The following is an 18163-nucleotide window of genomic DNA, read 5'->3' as shown; positions in this document are numbered from 1 at the left end:
CCAGTATGCTTCTATCTTTCCGCTTGCATACACTGCCTACTATTCACACACGCTCTCATCTTCCTACCTACCTTTACCCAGTATGCTTTTATCTTTCCTCTTTCATACACTGCCTGCAAATCACACACGCTCTCATCTTTCTACCTACCTTTTTCCTGCGTCGCAGAGCCGTGTCGACGTGGTCTTTAAGCTCCTTTTTCTCCGGAGCCCCGCTGCCGGCTGTAGGGTCTGGTTTCTTTTCCACCTCCATGCACACGCTGGCAAAGGGGCGGCTGGCCATGGCTTGCATCTCCACCATCAGTTGCTGTAACCACAGTTTTAATTAGTTATGAAGGTGTGAGCTGGTCATATCAAATGGCTTATGCTCCTGAAAGAATGGTAGAACTAAGCGTTCGTGCATGCACACCAACACGCACGCATGCATTGCACACAGACACACGCACTGCATTTTTTTTTACCAAGACCGCATACTCGTAGTTTTGTCAGTCCACCGCTCGTGGCAAAGGCAGTGAAATCGACAAGCCAGAATAGTGCGGTAATGGTCGCACTGAGCAGGATAACACGCTTTTCTGTATCTCTATTTTTTTTAGCGTACTGAGTTTGATTTTAATCCAAAAATATCATATCTATATGTTTTTGGAATCAGGGACCGACAAGGAATAAGATGAAATTGTTTCTAAATCGATTTCGGACAATTGATTTTAATCATAATTTTCATATTTTTAATTTTCAGAGCTTGGTTGTAATCCAAATATAACATATGTATATGTTTTTGAAATCAGAAAATGACAAAGAATAAGATGAAATTGTTTTTGGATCGTTTAAAAAAAATTTTTTAATGACAAGTTTCCGATTTTTAATGACTAAATTCATGAATTATTTTTTAAGCCACCAACCTGAAATGCAATACCAAAGTCCGGCCTTCGTCGAAGATTGCTTTGCCAAAATTTCAATCAATTTGATTGAAAAATGAGGGTGTGACAGTGCCGCCTCAACTTTTACAAAAAGCCGGATATGATGTCATCAAAGGTATTTATCGAAAAAATTAAAAAATTGTCCGGGGATATAATTTCCAGGAACTCTCATGTCAAATTTCATAAAGATCGGTCCAGTAGTTTAGTCTGAATCGCTCTACAGACACACACGAGGTCCAGTAGTTTAGTCTGAATCGCTCTACAGACACACACAGACACACACACACACACCGTGATACACCACGACCCTTGTCTTGATTCCCCCTCTATGTTAAAACATTTAGTCAAAACTTGACTAAATGTAATAACAAGTCGCGTAAGGCGAAAATACAATATTTAGTCAAGTAGCTGTCGAACTCACAGAATGAAACTGAACGCAATGCAACGCAGCAAGACCGTATACTCGTAGCATCGTCAGTCCAGTGCTCATGGCAAAGGCAGTGAAATTGACAAGAAGAGCGGGGTAGTAGTTACGCTAAGAAGGATAGCACGCTTTTCTGTACCTCTCTTCGTTTTAACTTTCTGAGCGTGTTTTTAATCCAAACATATCATATCTATATGTTTTTGGAATCAGGAACCGACAAGGAATAAGATGAAAGTGTTTTTAAATTGATTTCGACAATTAATTTTGATAATAATTTTTATATATTTAATTTTCAGAGCTTGTTTTTAATCCAAATATAACATATCTATATGTTTTTGGAATCAGCAAATGATGGAGAATAAGATGAACGTAAATTTGGATCGTTTTATAAATTTTTATTTTTTTTTTACAATTTTCAGATTTTTAATGACCAAAGTCATTAATTAATTTTTAAGCCACCAAGCTGAAATGCAATACCGAAGTCCGGGCTTCGTCGAAGATTACTTGACCAAAATTTCAACCAATTTGGTTGAAAAATGAGGGCGTGACAGTGCCGCCTCAACTTTCAAGAAAAGCCGGATATGACGTCATCAAAGACATTTATCAAAAAAATGAAAAAAACGTATGGGGATTTCATACCCAGGAACTCTCATGTCAAATTTCATAAAGATCGGTCCAGTAGTTTAGTCTGAATCGCTCTACACACACACACACACAGACAGACGCACATACACCATACCCTCGTTTCGATTCCCCCTCGATGTTAAAATATTTAGTCAAAACTTGACTAAATATAAAAAGGGAGCAAAATAATTTAGAGATGATTGAACACTTACCTGTCGTCGACGGTAGCTGTCATACTTGTGTTTGATTTTCCACAAGGCAGCAGCAATTAGGAGCAGTGACAAGAAGCAGCTGCAAGGATAGATATTAGTTTTCATCATTACTGTCATCACTGTGTTCCACTTCTGGCAGTTTTCTCAATACTTTTCTGACTGTCTGTACTTATTCCGCTTTGTATACATCATTTTACTGTTTGTATTCTTTCTGTGTTCTTTACATTGTCTTGTTGTATTGTCTGAGCATCTTGACTGCTTTCTTCATCTTCTTTCAGAGCAACTTGCCACATGTGCTTGTTCTAAGAATTCAAGAGCTTGTACATGTGTATTTCTGTCACTGCTTTTTCACTTTCATCTTTTCCATTCAATAGTGTCATTGCTTTGAACAGAAGTTGTTTCAGACAAAAATTTAACAATCAATTAATCTCTAATCCTTTTGTTTCAAGTCATAAATTGGTATAAGCATTTTTACGGTTTGATTTAAAGTAAAATGAATATATCTATTGCTATTTCTTAGCTATACATATAGTTCTCTTAAGGTACATTTGAAAAATAAATGTGCAATGCTCTCTGCAGTGTGACTTGGTAATGTAAATCATACAATAAAAAACATAGTCTTGGTAAATGAAGTAGAAGACAAAGAAGCATTATTTTCAGGAATAAAAGCAAAAGATGTGTGAATGTGTGTATGTGTGTGTGTGTGTGTGTGTGTGTGTGTGTGTGTGTGTGTGCATGTGTGTGTGTGTGCACATGTGTGTGCATTCATACAAATGCGCTTGTGTGTGTGTGTGAGAGATAGACAGATTAAATATGCATAGTCACAATATGCATGATTATTTGTGACTGCGAGAGAGAGAGAGAGAGAGAGAGAGAGAGAGAGAGAGAGAGAGAGAGAGAGAGAGAGAGAGAGAGAGAGAGAGAGAGAGAGAGAGAGAGAGAGAGAGAGAGAGAGAGAGAGAGAGAGAGAAGAGAGGGAGAGAGAGAGGGAGGGAGGGGGTTGTTTTTTTGTTTGATAACAAATAGTGAATTACTGAAATAGTGAATTACTGGGTACAAACTCATAACACATCTGACCTGCCTACTCACATGCTAACATTACAGAAACATGCTATTTCTCTCTTGTTCCACTTGCAAACATTACTGGACAGCTAAAGATTCTACCCACAGAAATCATCTGAGCTTTTGAAAACTATTTGTTTCGTCTTACTGAATGATCTGTACCATTTTTACTGTATTTTTCATACACTCAGCAGGCCAATTCTTACTGAGAGAGAAATACAGGATTTCCACATGCTAAATGTGAATGCTATTGACTGACACTGCTGAGAACCCACTGTTAACATTTCCATAAAAAAATCTATTTTCAATTCGTTGTAAGAAAAACAAAATATAAAAAATTAAATACTGAGTAATCTGGGTCATGTTATTCAAGATTATAACTCATAAATATACAAGTGCGTGGGAATTGCAAGAAAGATCATACTGTGCATGCATTTCTTTTTTTCCCTAACCCAATCTAAGCACATGCTATAACACAAACAGCACAAAATAAAAACAAACAAGTCGCGTAAGGCGAAATTACTACATTTAGTCAAGCTGTGGAACTCACAGAATGAAACTGAACGTAGTCCGCCGCTAGTGCTGTTTTAACTTTCTGAGCGGGTTTTTAATCCAAACATATCATATCTATATGTTTTTGGAATCAGGTGGGCAAGGAATAAGATGAAAGTGTTTTTAAATTGATTTCGAAATTTTAATTTTGATCATAATTTTTATATTTTTAATTTTCAGAGCTTGTTTTGGAATCAGGAAATGATGAAGAATAAGATGAACGTAAATTTGGATCGTTTTATAATTTTTTTTAATTTTTTTTACAATTTTCAGATTTTTAATGACCAAAGTCATTAATTAATTTTAAGCCACCAAGCTAAAATACAATACCGAAGTCCGGCCTTCGTCGAAGATTGCTTGGCCAAAATTTCAATCAATTTGATTGAAAAATGAGGGTGTGACAGTGCCGCCTCAACTTTTACAAAAAGCCGGATATGACGTCATCAAAGGTATTTATCGAAAAAAAGAAAAAAACGTCCGGGGATATCATTCCCAGGAACTCTCATGTCAAATTTCATAAAGATCGGTCCAGTAGTTTGGTCTGAATCGCTCTACACACACACACGCACAGACAGACAGACAGACAGACAGACACACACACATACACCACGACCCTCCTCTCGATTCCCCCTCTATGTTAAAACATTTAGTCAAAACTTGACTAAATGTAAAAACAACACCATAACCTTCTACACACCCCCCCCCCCCTCTAACTCAACTAGGACACAAAAGTGCCAGAAAAACGGGAAACCTTATCCATGTAGCTCAAACAAGAAGAGACAGTTGAAGTTTGCAAACGAGTAATTGCCTATTAATTTAATTTTCCTTTCTCACTCTTTCTTTCTGTAACCTAATAACTGTGTGAGATAATGGTCACACAAACTTACCTAAAGAAAACGATAAAAAATACAAGGAGATCTAACTGACGGGGTTGAGCGAAAGAAATCTGAAAGTAAGAAATCAAAACCATAAGAAGGGACGTTTTTTTCCAGGCCTGAATTTGAAGGCCAAAACAGGGGGGGGTAACATGCACACACAATAACTGTTAAAACAGGTTGTGCTTTCTCAATGTCAACATTTGTGGGTGAATCCCGTTTCTTTATCAGAAGTTTTCAATTGCAAGATCCACAATTAACGTGAAATGTCACTGTAATTAGTAGCACCGGAAAACAAAATTAACCTTTGGTTTTGGAAGAGACCCACAAAAATTGAGCACTGAAGCTACACCTCGAGCTAACAGACTTCAATTTTTCCGCTTCTGGTGGTGACGATTACTTTAGTCAAATCACATTCTTGGAAGAGAGTGAATTCAGAGAAATATCCAATATGAATTAAAAAAAACCACTCTCTCCTCACATTGCAAAACCACAGAATTCAAATGTGAGCACAATTCAATTTGGAGTACAATTCAAACATCTGACATGAATTTTCAAGATTTTTGTCAGGATCTTTACAATTTTTTAACATCATCACACCAGAAGCAGAAGAGAAGCAACATGCAGCTGCCAGCATGCACCACCAAGCAGACAATGTGTCTGCTAATTGTACAACTACCAACCATCATGATTTACATACCTAAAGAAGGTTATAAAAAAGTGAACAAGATCTATTTTGGGAAACTGTGAGAAGGAAATCTGCAATCAAAACAGGAATCATGAGCATGTGAATCATTCCAGTAAAAAAAATCGATTAATAGCATAATACTTGAAATGGAAATGCAGCATTACTGACAGTAAAGATATTTAGACCATTCTTTTAAAATAAATAATCTTTCATTGCATTATTACTGATATTGAACTGATATCAATGAATAAAGCTTTAAGTTCAAGACAACCCTAAAAACAAAAGATAAACATGACCTGCATTCAAGAACATTAATTCCTCACAATATGAAAAGCTGCATTTCTTTGGACTTCAAATGTCCATTAGATTCAATAAAAATAAACATTGAATCAAACAGAATCAAAACATTGTTACTATGTAAATGCTACTGCTTATCATCAACACCTGCAAGAAATAATAATTAACATGTTGAGATAAGACATTTGGACACATTTAACTCTTACATTTGTTGATATTGTTCAAAATGACAACAAAGACAAATATCAGATTTCAGTCAGTGTTTCAGATGATAACCACAGGCAGTCATTACTAATTAAGGCAATACAAACAATAACATGAGCCCTGTTTTAATCTGAATGTTGATCTGCTATGATCAAGACTTTAACCTTCACCTCCTCCTCTCTATGACAGTGATGAAGTTGTTGTGAGCAACCAATATCATATTGAAATATTCATCAAATCAGTGACAAGGTCAAAGATGAGTGTACCGTACATACCATTTTCAACAATCAAAATCTTGCCCCCCCCCCCCCCCCCCTCCCCCCCTTCTTTTGTTCTCAAAAGTTTTTAAACAAGCTTTGCTGAAGCTAGTAATCCTCACTGGGCACATTCTTTCTGTAACACAATTCCAAACCTAATTTTCTTATGTCCTGTTATCATGAAATTCATAGAAACTCTTAACAGCAGGGTTTTTTTACTCCCAAAAAGACAAAAAGGACAAGAGTCAGAATTTTGAAAACTCCTGACACAAAGAACAATTTGCACATCACTTCTACACTTTCGATTCAACATGTTGCCCACAGCAAGCTCAACACTGCATAAAACTCATTTCTTATCCTCACTGTACATACCTGCAGCAAAAAGGGAGTCTTGAAGGCAAAGACGTAAACGAAGAAAGTGCTGTTGGTGTCTCCGCCAAAAGGGTAGTCCTTGTGCTCAAACTTGGTGCGGAAATAGTCGCACTCGTAGTTACTGGTGATGACTTGTTCCTCCGCTGAGTTCTCTGTTACAAAACACCACAGGAAGAGTAGATTAAAAACACAAAAATGTTGGAAAAGGGTAAAATGATGAAAACAAGAAATTCCTACGAGGTAGGAAAAACACCCCCGTCAAAGGGAAATAACCTTCTCAGTTGGTGGCAGTGACTGAGTGAGAATGGTTATTTCCCTTTGACCATGAAGATGTCCCTCTATAAGTCCTTGTATAATTTTAATCCACCAATAACTCCCTAACCGTGTGTTTGACTGGTCCCAATTTTTGTAAGGACCGTCTCAGGAATGTATAGAACCTGTTCACCAAGTTTGGTGACGATTGGTCCGTTCATTCTTGAGATCTATATGCGAACACAAACAAACAAACAAACAAACAAACACATCGAGCTAAACCTATACACACCCCTATACCGGGTTAAAAAGGCACTAAACATCACATGCCTTCATTCCTGACTTATTACCATCCTGAAGAAGTCAGCGATAGTCTGCCAAAAATTTGATTAAGAATAAACCAAAACTGGCTTCTGTTGTGTTTTGTTTTTGTTTTGATGAAGCACAGCAGTGTCTGTTGATTGGTTTTGTTTTGTTTTTTGCTTCTTGTGTTGGTGTGGATTGCGCATGCTTCACACATACATAAGCCCACACATTCTTCCCCCTTGATTCCAAGTCTACCATAACTCATTCAGTCAAATATTGACGAAATCAGTAAATCTAAAAAGGCAATCCATCAAAACTTGTATTAGCGATTAGTAAGTCAATCTATAACGGAATCAACCTTACAAAATATGAAGCTATTTTTCTTCTTCTTGAATAAATGTGCAGCCGGATCTTTCAAGTTCAAATGTGACTTTATGATTATTAATCCTGAAACTATCGACTCCAAAATAACATTATTTTAACTTGACCTAAAAGGTGAGAGAACAATTCCACAATCCGAAGAAAAACACCAAACAATACTTACTTGATTTAAAGGTGATGTTGAAGATAGCGTATCCCGAGCAGTTGAGCGTAAAGTCTACATCTCTGTCTCCCTGGAGAAAACAAGTTATTGGCATGGTATGAAAACCAAAGTCATAAAGGAATTCAGTTACACTGTCATTTGAAGACCCTCCAGTTCCTCTATTAAGACCATGTTTACACACAACAGATATATATATGAAGTCTTATATCGCGTCCAGACTCGGACTCAAGGCGCAGGGATCTATTTATGCCGTGTGAGATGGAATTTTTTGCACAATACATCACGCATTCACATCGACCAGCAGATCGCAGCCATTTCGGCGCATATCCTACTTTTCACGGCCTATTATTCCAAGCCACACGGGTATTTTGGTGGACATTTTTTATCTATGCCTATACAATTTTGCCAGGAAAGACCCTTTTGTCAATCGTGGGATCTTTAACGTGCACACCCCAATGTAGTGTACACGAAGGGACCTCGGTTTTTCGTCTCATCCGAAAGACTAGCACTTGAACCCACCACCTAGGTTAGGAAAGGGGGGAGAAAATTGCTAACGCCCTGACCCAGGGTCGAACTCGCAACCTCTCGCTTCCGAGCGCAAGTGCGTTACCACTCGGCCACCCAGATGGTAAACACATGGTAACAATCTGCAAAATTACATTTCTCTGTTAGGTTCTTATCTTTTGCAATCATTTCTGTAAGTCTGAAAATAGGATTACAGTATCAAAAAACAAGAAAGGTAGGTTGTGGGAACGTTTGTTATTGACAAAACAAAAACGTTACATTCACAATATGTCGACCCAAAGGTCTTTAAAGTTTTAAAGATATATTGTGAATGTAACGTTTTGTTTGGTCAATAACAAACGTTCAAACAACCTACCTTTCTTGTTTTTTTTATTCAGAATTTTGGAGCGTTGGCAATCTCTTTGTTTTTGGATTTATTTGATAGGATTACAGTGTTACCCCCATTCCAGAATTGCTGTTCATATTGTGTGCATTGTCTCCACTTTAACACTCCTTCCCTTTTGAGACCCGAGCTTCTCAGAATTTGTGGTCGCAAAAGGGGTTTCACACACACACACACACACACACACACACACACACACACACACACACACACACACACACACACACACACACACACACACACACACATTGTGAAAAGTCATTCAGTATTCATAGTTTCACCGACATTTTTGGTGAAAGAGAGTTGGAAACAACTTGCAACAAAGTAGCTGTGAATATTCACACAGAGAAAGTTTACTCACGGACTGTGGAGTGCTGAAGAAGTTGATCTGTGTGTAGTTAATATCCTCTGCTTTGGACAGGTTGAAAGTGTACTGGTAGTCTGTTGACAAGCCATCTGCACACAACACAAATTGTCATGTAGGGAAGAGAACATTGTATTGTAGGTTTGAAAGCAACAAACACACACATGTACTAAAGCTGTACTAGTATATGTTTGTAAAAGCACAACCATACACACACTTTTCTTCACACCCAGGAAGAATGAGAGACATGACGGCAAACACACATACATGCACACACACTCGCACACACACACACACACACACTCATGCACACACACACACACAGACACAGACAGACACACACACACACGCACACACACACACACACACACACACACACTGTAGAACAATCATGTTTCTTTCTGATGTTCATATCCAACCTGTCTTATAACCTGTATCCAAGAAGCCAGCCAAAGGTTCTTGGTTCTACCTTCTTCTTCTTCTGCGTTCGTGGGCTCAAACTCCCACGTACACTCGTGTTTTTTGCACGAGTGGATTTTTACGTGTATGACCGTTTTTACCCCGCCATTTAGGCAGCCATACGCCGTTTTCGGAGGAAGCATGCTGGGTATTTTCGTGTTTCTATTACCCACTGAACTCTGACATGGATTACAGGATCTTTTTCGTGCGCACTTGGTCTTGTGCTTGCGTGTACACACGGGGGTGTTCAGACACCGAGGAGAGTCTGCACACAAAGTTGACTCTGAGAAATAAATCTCTCGCTGAACGTGGGGACGAACTCACGCTGACAGCGGCCAACTGGATACAAATCCAGCGCGCTACCGACTGAGCTACATCCCCGCCCACATGGTTCTACCAAACTCAGCAGCCCAAATATCTCATACTACATGATTGTGTCCCCAAACATTCAGCTTTGTCTGGTCACTAGTGGTATGGTCTAGAAAAGATCCATGACCTATTGGAGACGCTGTCAAGCAACCACTTACAGTAGCAGGTGCTTCCATTCTTGGGGTTTCCATAGTACTTGTGTTGGTCGTCGCACCTGAAATATGCAGTGGTAAATTAAAAAATGAACTTTAAACTTCATTAATTTGTGTGTTGGCACCCTGTCACCTCACTTTAAATATTTCTGTGATGCGGTGGTTGCAATTGGTCTGTATGTTTTGTGCTGATTGTATTCAGTATTCTTGTTCTCTTTGTTAGTTTGTGTGTGTGTTTTTACACCCCCGGTATAGGGGTGTGTATAGGTTTCGCTCGATGTGTTTGTGTGTTTGTGTTCGCATATAGATCTCAAGAATGAACGGACCGATCGTCACCAAACTTGTTGAACAGGTTCTATACATTCCTGAGACGGTCCTTACAAAAATTGGGACCAGTCAAACACACGGTTAGGGAGTTATTGGTGGATTAAGATTCTACAACGACTTATAGAGTGACATTTTAATGGTCAAAGGGAAATAACCTTCTCAGTTGGTGGCAGTGAGAATGGTTATTTCCCTTTGACCAAACTACAAACTACATATATTATGTACTGTATTTGTCTAAGGACAGTTTACAATACAAGGCAATACACCTTAGACCTTTTGAAATAAAGATCAGTCAGCTTTTCTCCTCTCTTTTTTGACCGCCTAAGCAAGGCTATGTACCCTTGTTTTTATTCTCTTTGGTCAGCTTACTTACCCGTCTCTGTGATCATCTTTTTTTTGTACCACCTTTCTTCAGTTCCATTGTGTTGTTTGTTGAAATATTGTGCTAACTTGCATGTCTATGATAACCTTGGCTTGTTGTCATTAACCTCACTGGCTTTTTAAAAAAGCAACATGCTTTTATGCAATATAATGTACTGTGCCTCTTATTCTTGATCCTCTACAATTTCAGGCAAAATTTCCTGTACGCTTGCACACGTTCACCACTCATTACAGTAACAGCTTCAAGGCAAATCTGACAGACAAAGGAGAGAAAAAAAGAGACAGGAAAGTTCAAGGAATTTACTTGTCACAGTTTGGTCCCACAATGCCTCTGGTGTGACAGTAGCAGTGTCCGGTCCGGTGATTGCAAAAGTCGGCCTGCCCATGACACTGGCACTCTGCAAAGCAACCAACACAACTTCAATCATACACCGGTTTTGTGGGTGATAAATATCTCCCTGTTCTACATAAACGATCATTTTCAGGGGTAACAGAGATAAATATCTCTGTTTTCCTCACAACAACATTTTCAGGGGTAAAAGAGAGTGTTGAGATAAGGGTAGGCAAGGGGGAGTGGGGGGGGGGGGGGGGGGGGGGGATGACACAGACATACTAACAGACACACACACAAAACCTGCATATCTACCTGAACAGTTATCACCGTTGACGGGATTGCCGTAGTAGAAGTGCTGGCAGTACTCACACCTGTCCCCCTGGGTGGGGAAGGCACAGGTCTCGCACAAACTGCTGTTAGCCGGGCATGTGGAGTGGCCATTACAGTCGCACACTGCACACAAAGCAAAATCTTACCACCTTATTGCTCAGTTTTAACCTTGTGCAATGGCATGTGTGCATGACTTGGCATAGCCTAGACAAGCAAAATTGTAGATAAATGTACATATCATGCATATATGTGATTGCATGGTTATCTATTAATATGTGTCGTCTCTCTATCACTGAAAAGCTAAGCCTGGGTATACAAGGCGCCTGTGCTTCTGCCACACCAAAAGTTCAATCTTTTCTGGCAACGGTCACACATCGCTTATGGTGCAAGTTATCAGGCAGGCAAATGTATGTGACGTCGGCTCTCTATCACAGGGCACACCTAAAATGCTTCCTTAGCACATGAACAAAGGATTGTTAGCCTGAACAGTTCTGACTTGTGGAAGGGCCACACTGCGCATAGGACAGAAAAGCGCACCTTTGGTGTCTATAGCTTTAACACTGAAACATTATTTTGCTTCCAGAACCTGTACATACAACCATAGACCAAATAGCCTGGACCGCCAACTCGTCACGTGACCCTTCGAGGTTACGACTCTCGACTTTCAGGGGCGCGTCGCGTCCGGTTTGAAAGGCCAGCGATTCGAAGACAGTGAAAAGAAAGCACGCTCCAGTTATTTGTGACAATGGGAAGTGACAATGAACTGGATTTTCCAAAACTCCAAACTAAACTTAACAAAACTCATCGAAAAACATATTCCATATGCACTTTTGCTGAGTTTATTTTAGCATTTTCAGAACTTACCTCGGCAACTTCGTCCATGTTTACAATCGACACCGGATAACAAGTCCCCCTGATTTCTGAAAGGCCATGTCAGCGTAGGTTCCTAAATGCGAGAGGCGCTACCTCGTAATAGAGAGAAAGAGCGGAGAGAGAGCTAGTTGGCGGTCCAGGATAAATGGTCTATGATACAAGGTCCAGGATAAATGGTCTATGATACAACACAATACCATCAAACACACACTCTTTCCCAGGACCTCAGCTAGCCAACTTTCTTCACTTACACGGACAGTCGGTGAAAAACCACCGATCAAGAGGACACTGTGGCTGAGTCGCAGGCTGTCCAGCACTAGGGGGAGCCACTGTCGTGGTCCCTGGGCGCTGGATGGGACCCGTCATCCCTCCGTCCATACACTGACCGAGGCCGTTGTTTTCCAGGCCGTTGCACCAGCCGCACTTGGAGTTAGTCAGGCAATCCTTGCAGGACTTGCGACCCGCACACTCTGTGGCTGTCAGAGAAGAGACAGAAAACAATGATGAGAAGGCGGATGGATTGGGTCAAACTTGCAAAATTCTCAGTTACAAGGATAACAAGAATTCGGGATATTAATGAATTCTCCCCCATCCCAATTTCTCAAAAACAAGAAAAACATGAGTTGAGGATATTGCTGAAATCTACCTATCCCAAATTCGCAGTTCACTCTATGCACCATCTGCAAGGGAAGGTGCAGCAGCAACTACACAGACAGACAGACAGACAAACACGCACACACATGCACACACACACACACACACACACACACACACAAACACAAAGTTCTACATTTGTTGCTCTTAGTGGCCATGTTCAAAAGCAAGGGAGACAACACAATACAGATAGACAAACACACAGAAAAACATTCACATACAAGGATAGGTGCACATACTTAAACACACGAAACACTAACCCACCGCCCTTCACCACACACAAAATGGACACTGACCAGTACACTTTTCACCCTTGGTGGTCCAATCAATGCAATGTCCATAAGCAAGGGAGGCAACGACAATACAGTTAGACAGACGAACACCAACAGATAAACATACACATACAGGTGCACACACACACACAGACACACACTCATATAGACTGGTGCACACACACACACACACACACACACACTAAATCGACACTGACCACTACACTTTTCGCCCTTGGTGGTCCAGTCCATGCACTGTCCGTAGGGAAAGGATGCAACGTAGGCCTTGGTGTTGATGCACAGCGCCAGGTTGCTGCACCACATGCACTCCTTCTGGGTGCAGCTGCTGCAGTTGCTGTACACCGAACACGGCTTCTGGCACACTGCCTGCAGCTCTGTTTTGTTGGCTGTTACATTGGCAGCTGAAAGAGGAAAGAGATGCAGGTTTTTAGAGATGCTGGTAGGTTGTAATATTTCATTTAAGATATCTTGCATATGCACGTACGCACGCATGCACATACACACACGACAGACAAGAAGATGAAATTATTCTCACCAGGTGCATATGCAGACGTACACACGTGTAGAGAAAAGTATCTCACAGACATAGATGCAGACATGGACAACCACTTTGAACAGACAGAACATAGACTCTGAGGCACAGTCTGATAGACATAGAGACAGACCGGCAACCACACACACTCCTGCTCACTCACTCACAGACAGACAGAGAGGTAGAAGATACACACACACAGACCACCGAGATCAGAAAGCACCCACAAGTGACATCCAAACAAGCTGCAGCACAACAATCACAACAATGTCTCACCTCCCCCAGTGCGAAGCTCGCATTTTTTGGCCTGGTTCCACAAACACCTAGTGTCGTCTTGACAACTCTGGCAGGTGTGGTAATACTCGCAGAAACTGCCAGCCCCACACTCACTGGAATTGTTTATCTGCAAAAAAAACCCAGTTCATTTTCAGGTATTGAAACTGAACAGTAAAGGACAGTATTGGCAGAGCTTGAGGTAGAAAGTCTTGTCTTTCTTGGAGACAAACAAAGCAAGGTCGCATGCTGAAGAGAGGATCGAGGCAAGAGGCAAAAGCATCCATGCACTGACTTGTGCTAGCTGGATGAAAGTGGGGCCTGACTGGTTGACATCAAAGGAAGGGTTGACAAAAAGGCCACCGGGATTGTAAGACTTGCAGGATTTATGTATTATTGCATGGCGGCACATCCAGAGAAGTGCTAGTCTTTCATCATCTACTTTGAAGTTCCCTGTAAAGTATCTTCAACAAATGTTCTGATCTCATTTTACTTGCCACAACCTTGCCTTCTTTCCACACAAAACCCCCACAAGTTCACAACATTCAACATGTCACTACAGACGGTAAAGAAACTCTCCAAAATATGCATGACACAAGTGCACATATGGCACAATGTAGGCCAGACATACATTGGACACTGGTTGTTAACGTATCAAAACATAAAATGACTGATCACTTTGGCCAGGAGCAGCTCAAAACACACACACACACACACACACACACACACACACACACACACACACACACACACACACACACATACACACACACACACACTCACACACACACACACACACACACACATTCCAATCCCCTCAAGCCACCCCCCTCCTTCACATACAATATTCCACTGACCCATGTCCCAATATACACACACAAGCATTCTCTCTCTCCACACACAGCCAGAACATACCACTTTGTCAGAGGTACAGTTGGCAGCGGTACATTCTTGTCCACACCAGGTACAACCAGAATCGGCACACGATGTACAGGTGTTGTAACCCGGACACATGCTCTCATCACCTGTAAGTATAATCCCAAAGATTCATAATGTCATCAAGGATCAAGGGTTCTCTGAATCAGGTACACAGCAAAATAACCTCTTCAGTGGAGTATACTGTATAGTCTCATGTAGGCGGCTATGGGCGGGGATGTAGCTCAGTCGGTAGCGCGCTGGATTTGTATCCAGTTGGCCGCTGTCAGTGTGAGTTCGTCCCCACGTTCGGCGAGAGATTTATTTCTCAGAGTCAACTTCGTGTGCAGACTCTCCTCGGTGTCCGAACACCCCCCGTGTGTACACGCAAGCACAAGACCAAGTGCGCACGAAAAAGATCCTGTAATCCATGTCAGAGTTCGGTGGGTTATAGAAACACGAAAATACCCGGCATGCTTCCTCCGAAAACGGCATATGGCTGCCTAAATGGCGGGGTAAAAAACGGTCATACACGTAAAATTCCACTCGTGCAAAAAACACGAGTGTACGTGGGAGTTTCAGCCCACGAACGCAGAAGAAAGATGAAGGCGGCTATCTGATGAGTTCATGCTCATGCAGTTGCTTATGTACCGGTTTTGATTCCGTTTGAAACTTTTTTCCCATTATTGTTATGCCTTAGGTTAACTGGTGATCCCAACCAAAATGTTCAGTTTTTAATAGAAGTGTTTTGATTCTGTTTGGGACTTTTGCTCCCTTCATTATAATGCCTTAGTTTGACTGGTGACCCTAACCAAAAAATGCCAAGTTTTGCCTGTCTTCTATGTAATACAGAGGTACCTACAATGAAAGAGCACCCTTGGGACCAGATGTAAGTGTTCCTAATTTGCAGGTGGTTGACATGACAGGTACATCTCACACGGCATAAATAAATCTCTGCCCCTTGAATATGTGCGCGGTATAAATTGCATAAAAAAAAAAAAAAATTAAAAAAAAAAAGTTTAAAAAAAAATCCCTGCGCTTAGAACTGTACCCACGGAATACGCGCGATATAAGCCTCATATTGATTGATGGAAGATTATAGTCAAAAGGACAACAGAAGGTGTCTTCTATTCCTCTCATCACAAGGACCTCACATCGCAGGTACCGCTGTATCAATTTCCAAAATGCTCAACACATTCATTAGATTTTAAGCAAAGCTTACTGTTGTGAAAGACAAACATGTAGACCGTTGTGCCAGAAGGGTATTGTGAAAATGTATACTTACCACCATCACAGACGTCTGCTGCCAAAGCTGTACTCTGCCGAGCACTGCAGGTTCCCTGGTCCCACAAGCAGCGTTTGCCTGGCAAAGCTTGCCCGCAGTCCGTCTCATTGGTGATGCTGTCACACTTTCCTGGAGGGAGGAATGTTAAAACAAAGAAATGGGTAATGAATATAAAAATCAAGTCGCGTGAGGCGAAAACTCAACATTTAGTCAAGTAGCTGTCGAACACACAGAATGAAACTGAACGCAATGCCATTTTTCAGCAAGACCGTATACTCGTAGCATCGTCAGTCCACCGCTCATGGCAAAGGCAGTGAAATTGACAAGAAGAGCGGGATAGTAGTTGCGCTAAGAAGGATAGCACGCTTTTCTGTACCTCTCTTTGTTTTAACTTTCTGAGCGTGTTTTTAATCCAAACATATCATATCTATATGTTTTTGGAATCAGAAACCGACAAGGAATAAGATGAAAGTGTTTTTAAATCGATTTCGGAAATTTAATATTAATCATAATTTTTATATTTTTAATTTTCAAAGCTTGTTTTTAATGGAAAATTTCCTAAATAAATTTTCATTTAATTAATATACTTACCCGAATCACATTAGCATTGAGTCACCTGAGATGCTTATCACTGAAAAACGCTTACCCGGCTAAAAATTTTAAAGGGAAGCAACCCCATCACCAAAACGAAAGTGAAAGTAGCTTGGTAATGGGCCAGCACACTGGGAGTTACCTCCCATACGGGTGTGTGCCACGTCACTTCCTCTAGGAACACGTGCCTATTCTCATACGGCTTTAAAAATCTTAAAACCATACGCGGGGCAGGTGGGAGGGAATACAGTATGTGATTCGGGTAAGTATATTAATTAAATGAAAATTTATCTAGGAAATTTTCCATTAAATAACATATTCTTACTCCGAATCACATTAGCAGATAACATCAACAAGGCGGTGGGCTAGAAATGAATCAAAACTCACCATCAAGTTCTGGACAGGAACTGACCTGCTGCTATGAGAGCTGGAAGGCCTCTGGAGCCATCCTGTCGAAGAGCCGAGACGTCCCGAAGATAAAAGTTTAAGAAAACATCTTCAGAACGCCAAAACGCAATTGTCAGCACCTCCTCTAGACATCTGGAGCGCAGTACTGCCAGAGAGGATGCCCACGCCCTCATTTCATGGGCTCGGGCCGAGTCAAGTGGCAAGGAGGGCATGACCCCCCCCCCTCTTTGTGCGACTCCACTCATAAGCTTGCTTAATGAGCGAGGACACCCACCGGGCCAACGATACCTTCGACAAATCTTACTCGTGCCTAGAAAAGGGCGAGATAAACAGCAACTTCTGAGAACTAGACCGAAACGGCTGAGTCCGGGCTAAGTACAGACGAAGAGCCCTCACAGGGCAATTGACCGAATCAAGGTCATCCGGGGCCAACGCGCTGATCAGAGCCTTGACTCTAACCAGCGGAGAGGCCTGCCCCGGAGACTGATTCTTGGCCAGGAAATCGGGCCGGAAACGCAAAGATGCGGAACCGTCCGACTAAAAGGAGATATCTCCAGGCTGACCCGACAGGGCGTGGACCTCGCTACCCCGTCGGGCCATTGCCAACAAAAGAAGAACCAGCGCTTTGCGAGTGACATAGAACAGAATGGCCTCGCTCAAAGGCTCAAAATCCGCAGAACGTAGGAATTCCAGGATTAAAAACAAGTCCCACTTGGGAGCGGGCAAACGAGCTTTCGCTTCCTTAAGAGCAGCCCTTTTAATGACTGCAGCTATAACGCCCCCGACTCGAACAGACCGACCGATCTGCTTAAGAGTCGCCGAGATAGCGAAGCGCCGGACCCTCAACGAGGAGCCTAAGGCGCGCTGCGAAGACATGAAAGAGAGGCGGTTGGCGACCTGAATAGAGCGCGGAGCCACCGAACTCACCCCTGTAGCTGAACACCAGGCAGTCCATGCCTTCCAGTGGGAAGCATAAACTGACGAGGTGGACGCTCTATGCGAGCGAGCCACCAAGTCCAGACGGATGGAAGCCATCAGGAGAGGCAAAGTGGAGCAAATCTGAGCTTGGAGCTTGTGCACCCTTCTCTGAGAAGGCTGGACAGTCCACGCGACCGTGTCGAAAGACATCCCCA

At 41.6% G+C, this 18163-nt stretch overlaps 1 protein-coding gene across 2 annotated transcripts in view; it reads right to left on the bottom strand.

The window, feature by feature from the left end:
• Positions 1–148: 148 nt before the first annotated feature.
• Positions 149–18163, bottom strand: part of LOC138982421 (attractin-like protein 1) — a gene marked incomplete at its 3' end in the record, with an annotated part of 40315 nt that continues 22300 nt past the window's right edge. Inside the window, 14 exon segments of one of the 2 annotated variants that reach the window (XM_070355699.1) lie at positions 149–304; positions 2175–2253; positions 5364–5422; positions 6482–6633; positions 7584–7653; positions 8852–8946; positions 9841–9896; positions 10847–10940; positions 11189–11329; positions 12331–12555; positions 13224–13427; positions 13835–13961; positions 14747–14856; positions 16032–16160. In XM_070355699.1, the coding sequence (XP_070211800.1) occupies positions 149–304; positions 2175–2253; positions 5364–5422; positions 6482–6633; positions 7584–7653; positions 8852–8946; positions 9841–9896; positions 10847–10940; positions 11189–11329; positions 12331–12555; positions 13224–13427; positions 13835–13961; positions 14747–14856; positions 16032–16160 (1697 nt within the window). 2 annotated transcript variants of the gene reach the window in all.

Source organism: Littorina saxatilis, linkage group LG12 (assembly GCF_037325665.1).
Source record: "Littorina saxatilis isolate snail1 linkage group LG12, US_GU_Lsax_2.0, whole genome shotgun sequence".
NCBI lineage: Eukaryota > Metazoa > Mollusca > Gastropoda > Littorinimorpha > Littorinidae > Littorina > Littorina saxatilis.
This window is presented reverse-complemented; position numbering and strand designations above follow the sequence as displayed.